Source organism: Glycine max, chromosome 17, assembly GCF_000004515.6.
Source record: "Glycine max cultivar Williams 82 chromosome 17, Glycine_max_v4.0, whole genome shotgun sequence".
Taxonomy (NCBI): domain Eukaryota; kingdom Viridiplantae; phylum Streptophyta; class Magnoliopsida; order Fabales; family Fabaceae; genus Glycine; species Glycine max.
Genome location: NC_038253.2, coordinates 159,735 through 167,564, shown reverse-complemented (window position 1 = coordinate 167,564; position 7,830 = coordinate 159,735). Strand labels below are relative to the sequence as shown.

Genomic DNA, 7,830 nt, shown 5'->3' with positions numbered 1-7,830 from the left:
ATTTGATTATTTTTTATTATTGTTCAATTTTAACAAAATTAGACATAGACAATCTCAACCACATGTAACTATAATTCAATGATCAAATCGATAAAAATTATATTTTATATCATGTTATAAAATAATATAATAATTAATTAAGTTACATATAATTTGATTCCTCCTCTTTCTATATATAATGGTACCATAGGTACCATGCTAAATAGACATGTTTTAAAATAGTTGCTTTTTTACCAATATTATTTATTTTGTTTGGTTAAATAGAAAGTGAAAGTAAAAAAAAAAAATAGTTGAGTTGATGAGACAAAAATTTAAACTTTATTTTCCTTTATTTTTTTCTTCAATTTAAATTTAGTTTTTTATTTATTATTTTTTTCCCCCTGTCAAATATAGAGTTAGTTTTTCTTGGCATGGATCAATGATCAAAGCCATTGAAATCTTTCATGCTTCGGCTACAACCTTGACCTCAGGTACCTGGCAGAGACTCTCTGCCTTTCCATAGCCAATCCTTCAAAGTTTGCATTATCCATTAACATTTGCCATTATAAATTTTGATTAATGGTTACACGGGTAGAGCCTCATTCATTGAATTTCAATTACAAAAACACTTGATCGATTACCTCAAACCCATGGCAGGGAAAAAAAACTATCCATGTAATTTGCTACAAGCTTACATCCAACATAAAAATATAGAACTTGTATATTAGTCTTGCTACCATTAAAACTAAAAATAAATTAAGCATAAAGTTTCAATGTGGCTCAAATCAAGTTCGGCTAACACTTTACTATAACTGAAATGTGAAAGAAACCGTACCCTACCAAAAACGAAGACACGTTATAAAAATAGACCCTTTCAAGGAATAAATTTTCACTTGAAGCACTTGGCATCCAAAAGAGCCTCGCCCTCAAAAGGTTCATAATCTTCAATCATCTGATTGACACGCTCCTTTTGAGCTTCATCAGAGATGTCAACCTTAGTCCATTCGTAGAGCTCCATGTCATAGCATTCATCAATCACAAATTTTGGGATTTCTTGCCCACGGAAAAGCCACAGCCCCTTCACCTTAAATGGTGGAACTGATCCAATCACAAGCATCTTTCCAAATGCATACTTGCGAGCCAAATCCATCCGCTGAAGAAATCCACCAACCTTGTTCAATGTCACAAAAGAAACAGTATTCTCGTCGTTGTATTTGTAATCACAAAACCAGAGAGAGTATCCCTCGGGATCATACATGTCCCAAAATCCTGCAAGATAAAAAGTGGATTCAAAAAGATCTCAACTCTGGGTGTCATAATTTTTTTAAAATTCTGAGAGAAGATTCATCATAACTAATTTTGCAATGATTATAGGCTATAATCACAATCCTAATTTAGGAAACATTTAAAACAATGAACCCACAGGGGGGACACAAAAACAATACCTTTGATAGCAACCTCCCTGAAGTTGGTTTTAGTGTTTGAGTAGAGTCTTTTCCACTCATCCAGTATCATCGGACTTGGAGGGAGAAGATCAAGGGGATTCTTGGGTTTGGGCTTGGGTGCCTCCTCTTCTGCTTCTTCTTTGGGCTTTTCTGGCACCTTGTTTGCCTCTTTCTTTGGTTCATCTTTTGCCTTGGCCTTGGATTCTTTTGGCTGGGAAGGCTTCTTTGCAGATTGAACAGGAGGAATAGCTTCAGCCTGCTTGACCTGCCCAATTATTTTTCGGAAGTTTGGCTGATTGACCAAGGTCCAAAAGTATCTCTCAACATGAGGAAACTCAGAGGTAAAGCTCTTAACCAGGATGTTTGCAAAACCCAAATACAAATTGCATGTCATTATGATGTCGGCCAGGGTCACAGAATGCCCAACCAGGTAAGTATTGGAAGCAAGGTGTGTGTTCAAAGCACCCAAAGCTCTCTTTAGTGCAGAAATTGCAGCCTCCTCAGCCTTCAATCAAACACATAATTAAGACCAGACTATAATATCAGGGTAATACGTTAACAAAAACCAAAAATCTTGAAGTAGAACAACAATGCAGACTGTAAGCAGATGAATTGAGCATATCTCCAAGTTCAATACACCACTAAATTGCATCATAATGCTTGATGTGTTACCATTTTCAATTGAACTAACACAGATCTTACATTATTATATTCTTGCCAACAGGATAAAAGAACTAAACTGACATTTTGAATGGAGGGTCAACATGGAGTTGTCATATCAATTTTCCATAGTATAAAAAATTCCTTTGTAACTTACTGGAGGAAGATATGGTCCTCGTCCAACTCTTGGGGCATACCACTTGATAATATTAGCATCAATCTCCAATGATGAAAAATCAATCCACTGTTCAATGTGGGCCTGAAACATTAAAATAATAAAATGAGCATATATAAGCTTCTTCTTTTTTTATGATTGAAAGGGGCTAAAAGCTCGCATATATAAGCTAATAGCAGTACAAGCAGCTTATTCTAGAAGTCAGATACACAGTATGAATACTCTACAACAACAATAAACATTTGCAATGCCAATGATTTTAGGATGAAAATAGACTCACATATTCAATCAAGGAAGATCCATACAAAGTGTTATCACCTTTCAGCCGGGTAACTGCAGCAAAAAGAAAATAATCACAATAATCCACATACTCCTTGATATATATAAATTCCAATCCACAAGGATAATCGAAAATGAACATTATTGAATTAGCTCATGTAAAGCCCTAAAACATGGAATAAGAAACAGTGTCTATAATATTACTTACCATAGCGAGCAATGGCATTGCTCTCGAATATTGGACCATCGGGGGTTTCCAGCACAGGAACCTGGGAGAATAATAATGCAAATATAAGATAAAACCAAACTCAGATTACCATTATAGATATGAGGATAAACATGGTACCTTGCCAATAGGATTGATCTTGAGAAATTCAGGAGTTTTATTGGAGACACCCATCTCAAAATTAGGGGCAAAATCAACTTGGACGCCAGCATACTCGGCTGCAATGAGTGTCTTGTAAGAATTTTTGTTGGTTTTCCCAGCATGCAGGATCTAGAAAAGGAGTAGATTACTGAGTGACTGTAACTCTGTTAAGCGTAAATCTGAGAGAAAGGCTTAGACTCACCAGCGGCGTCATGGCTGGAAAAACAAAACTCACTCCTCTTGATTAAGATCTGGACCTGCTTATAGAAAATCAAATCTCAGCACAACACAACATAACTGCTTGGAGAGGGAAATGAAAACATCTTACAGTGCGAGCGAGCGTTCTTCCCAAGCACAACTGCTCCGGTGTCAGATCCAATAACTGCTTTCTTATTCATTAGGGTTTTGATCGGGTCGGATTATTTTCATCCGACATCTGACCCGATTTTCTTTTTGATTGTCCAATTAATATAAATAACTGCTTTCTTATTCATTAGACTTTATATCTCATATTTTCTAACATTTAAAAAATTATCAGTAAAAAATAATTAACCTAAATCTATAATAATTAAAGGTATGAGTGATTTTACATTCATGCAATAAATATACGACAAAAAAATAAAAGGTTATTTTTTCCATGAGTGTTTTAATATATTAAAAAATATACTCAATAAATTAGAGAGTTTGTATAATTAAAAATGTTCACCTAGTTTAAAATTAAAATTAGGATAAATTATAATTTTACTCCTTGAACTTTCACAAACTTTTTATTTTTAGTCTCTAATTTTTTTTATTTAATTAGTCTTGATAATCTTTTTTTTGTCGATGCTATTTAAGAAATTAGTTGACAAAATCATTTTAAATATTTTTGTACATTTTTTTACAGTTTAAAACAATGCTTTCCTAAATCTTCCAAATGTGAGTTCAAACACACTAAATTCTCAATCTTATGTCACTTTTTGGTTCCTTTATCTTTTCTATTAAAAAATGAGTTTGAATAGTTCAACACCCTACATTTAACCTATAAGTGACAAGTAAAGTGGATTTTGTTAGGTGCACCCGACACAATTTCTTGCGCACCCAACATTTCAAATAAAGTGGCAAAAAAGGTCTCCCTCTCCTCTCCCTCCCCCTCTCCGTACACGTTGTTGTTGCGCTTCCTTCTTCTCCCCGCATCGCCATTGTTCGTGCCTCCGATCGCACCTTGTCGTCCGTCCCCACCATCACCGTCGTGTTCACCTTTGTCTTTGCCATAAGTCTCTCTTTTTCACTCATTGATTGAAAATGAGATTGCATACCTATTATATGGATTTGAAATCCGTATAATTATTTTTTTTAAAAATTATTAATTAATAAAATAATAATTGAATAAATTATTATTATTTAAAAATTAATTAATATTTTTTTGTTATAATATTTATTTAATAAATAAATATCATTGTATATCTGTAATATGCATTTATTTAATTAAATATATTTATTTTTTAAGTTGGTTTTTAATAATTAATTAATTCAATAAATAATTAATTTATGAATTTTGTTTATTTAAAAATGAATGTATAAATATTATTTTTATTTATTTATTTTTAAAATACAAGCATTTCAATTATATTTGAAATACTTATTTATAAAAATTTAAATATCATTAATTTCAAATTTTATAAGTATATATTGTAAAAATTAGTTTAACAAGAAAATTTAAATTTGTAAATGACAAATTTATTTTTATTGATATAGTCATATAAATATTATTACACTAATAGTAATAAATATTTATATAAATAACCTTTGGAAGTATAAAATTAAATTGCTTCCTTTGTTTATAAATTTTTTTAAGTATTCAAATGCTAATTTGTTAAAAAATGAAATACTTATTTACTAGAAATAAAAAACAAAATTGTACCTAGATTTTTATCATATATTTAAGTTTACTAAAATGAGTGATGTGAAGTCTATAAATATTTTAAAAGAATTTCTATATTGATTTGTGAATATACAGAATATTTAAAAAAATTTATTAAAAATTATTACATATTTATTTATGAATTATTAAATATTAATTTATTTAATATTTTTAATTAAATTTATTTGGTACTAAATCTTGTTGGATTGTTATATAACTATTGACATTGTGTTCCTTCAATGTCAAAAAAATATTTCTTGGTTTGATCATTAACATTGTCATATCATCAATAATAACTAATGACTCATCCAATTAATGATTGTGACTCCCACACATTAATTTAACCACCCATCATTCACCTCCCACCATTGGTTTCACTCACATCTTAAAGGGACACCCACATTTTATACCATTAGTAATTCTTCGTATTGAATATTTCTTCATGACCTTATATTGAACACTCCTTTCACAACTAATTAAAACAAACGAGGTCCTTCCTCTACATCAGAATGGCTCACAAACACCTACAATGCAATGCATACATGTTTAATCTTCAAGGGACATTCATTTACTTAGTTTAACAACAAAAAATCATATCAATACCTGAAAAGTATTGAAGACATCAGAATAATCAACATATTTATGCATACTAGATTCCTTTCCATTTTCTTCATTCACACTATGTCCCTTTTCATTTTCTTCCTTCACACCAGGTTCCTCAGAGATTATGTTATCATACATTCATTGATTTTCGTTCATCTTAACAAAACATTGAAAAAAATTCGACAAACAAATGCCCCCTAATCACACCATGCATATATTATCACACAATTTTTAATTTTTGTTACTACATTTAATGATATAATACATTAAAATTGATACTCATATATATTAAAATATAGACTTGCATAAACTAATATATGACACAATATAATTATTTTTTGACTTCCATAAAGTAGTTAACTTAATAATATCCATACAAATATTATAAATGTGTAAATACTCATCGAGTATTAGCTACAAAAAAAAAATTATCAACTCTTTTAGGGACTTATCTTTTAGTCTTTGCTACAAAAAAATATACACAAGTAATTACCTACAAATTAGTTATAAGTATTAACTCTTTTTTATTACAAAATATATTGTGATAAGTTACTTATGAATGTGTTGTTAGTATTTTTGTAGTTAATTGTAATTCATAAAATTACAAGGATTAAAAAAACAAATTTAAAACAAAACAAATAAAATAAAATAAAAGTCTAAATCATTTTAAAATAAATAACACTTTCAAACTAAAAAATATGAAAGAATTATGAAACTATACGTATTTAAAAAATATTTTAAATAATAATACTAATTATATTTTAAAAAATAAAATAATTTTTTAAAAAGTATAAAAAAATATAACTTGCATATTGGTAATCTTAAGTTATATAAAACTTATGGATTATCAATCCGTAAATTATATATAACTTATGAATTATCAATTTGTAAGTTTTATACGAAAAAAAATTAGATCGAAGTTAAAGTACCTTACCTTCACCGTCAACGGTCACACCAACTACCATCACAACCACTACTTGTCGACGAATCACCATAACCAATGCACCTCAACCAAAGCGAACACAACAACAAAGGATTGTCTCTCACGATAATTAATGAATGAATGCAAAGAAGAAAGCAACAAATGAATGGTGAGTGAAGAAGGCAAAAGGAAGAAGTTACTAGGGATATTTTTGAAATTTCAAAAAATTGCTGTGTGCACAAGAAGAATACTAGGTGCACAAAGCAAAGCCCCCAAGTCCTTTGTATCACTCCAAGTCTATGCAAGGGACAATTACTAAAAGAAATTCCCTTTTTGGTTACTTGTGTAAGACAACAATGAAGAAACGAGTACATTACCCACAATAAACAAAAATATTTAAGTATGTCCACAACTTGTTCAATTAAATCCACCTTAAAGACATTTGATCCTAATAAATACTTTTTTTAACAATATTGAACACCAAATGAAGATATTGCAGCAACATAGAGTTAATAACATGATTCCCATTTACAAAAATGATATGTTAAGTAAGATATAAAATAACACTAACTGTTAATGAAATTTAACTCAATTGATTGAGTATGATACATGAATTGTTCTAAACTCTTATACATGTTTTCAATTCCTACGACTAAAAGAATAACACCAACCGATGTGAAAAAGAAAAGGCCAAATTCTTGGGACCCTTATATATATATATATATATATAAATATTAATGTGTTTGACAAAACTAATTGACAATTGAAAAATTTTAAATTAACTTATTTAAGCATAATTGTTTGATAAAACTTTTTGTTGAAATAGCTAAAATGTCAAATGACAAAAATAAGCATATTTATATGATATTTTTATATATATTTCAATTTTATTTTATGAATAACAATATATTTTCAGGTGTTATAATTTTAGTTTTTGAATTAATTTTAAACTCATAATTTTTTGTTTATAAACAAATTATTTTCATTACTTTTTAGTTTCAATTATTATATATTTTTCATATCATGTATTCTATTATCAATCTTATATTATACCTCAAATTTTTTTAATCAAATTTAAAATAAAATACACTTATATTAACATTATACTTTTACCATATTAACTAGAATAATAGTTAAAATAAATTATCCAGGATAAAATTATTAAAAAATAAAATAAATCCAACGTTTATCAATGTTAATTTTATAAAGTATAATGTTGTAATGATAAATGAAATTTTATAAATAGTACAATAAATAAACAATGTAATATAAAAATGTGTAAGAGGAATGAGTGAAAAAAAACAAAACTCTAACTTATTTTAAAGAGTAATAAGTATATTTAATAAATATTTTAAGGATAAAAAAATTAAAAAATGAAAATAGGATTTAGTGATGTTACTTAAAGATGTATTTCAATATAAAAAAATAATTTAAAAAATTTATTTATCGATCAGTGATAGTTAAAAAAAATTTGAGTAGTTGACAGAAGAAGAAGGT

General features: G+C 28.6%; 1 protein-coding gene across 1 annotated transcript; it reads right to left on the bottom strand.

The window, feature by feature from the left end:
* Positions 1-616: 616 nt before the first annotated feature.
* Positions 617-3,340, bottom strand: EF1BGAMMA4 (elongation factor 1-gamma). The gene is made up of 8 exons (NM_001248778.2): positions 3,234-3,340; positions 3,108-3,162; positions 2,885-3,034; positions 2,747-2,807; positions 2,540-2,592; positions 2,242-2,343; positions 1,425-1,929; positions 617-1,248 (listed from the first exon to the last, which is right to left on the bottom strand). Exons 2-8 carry the CDS (start codon positions 3,117-3,119, stop codon positions 869-871), a joined length of 1,263 nt encoding a protein of 420 aa, NP_001235707.2. The 5' UTR covers positions 3,120-3,162; positions 3,234-3,340; the 3' UTR covers positions 617-868.
* Positions 3,341-7,830: the final 4,490 nt, after the last annotated feature.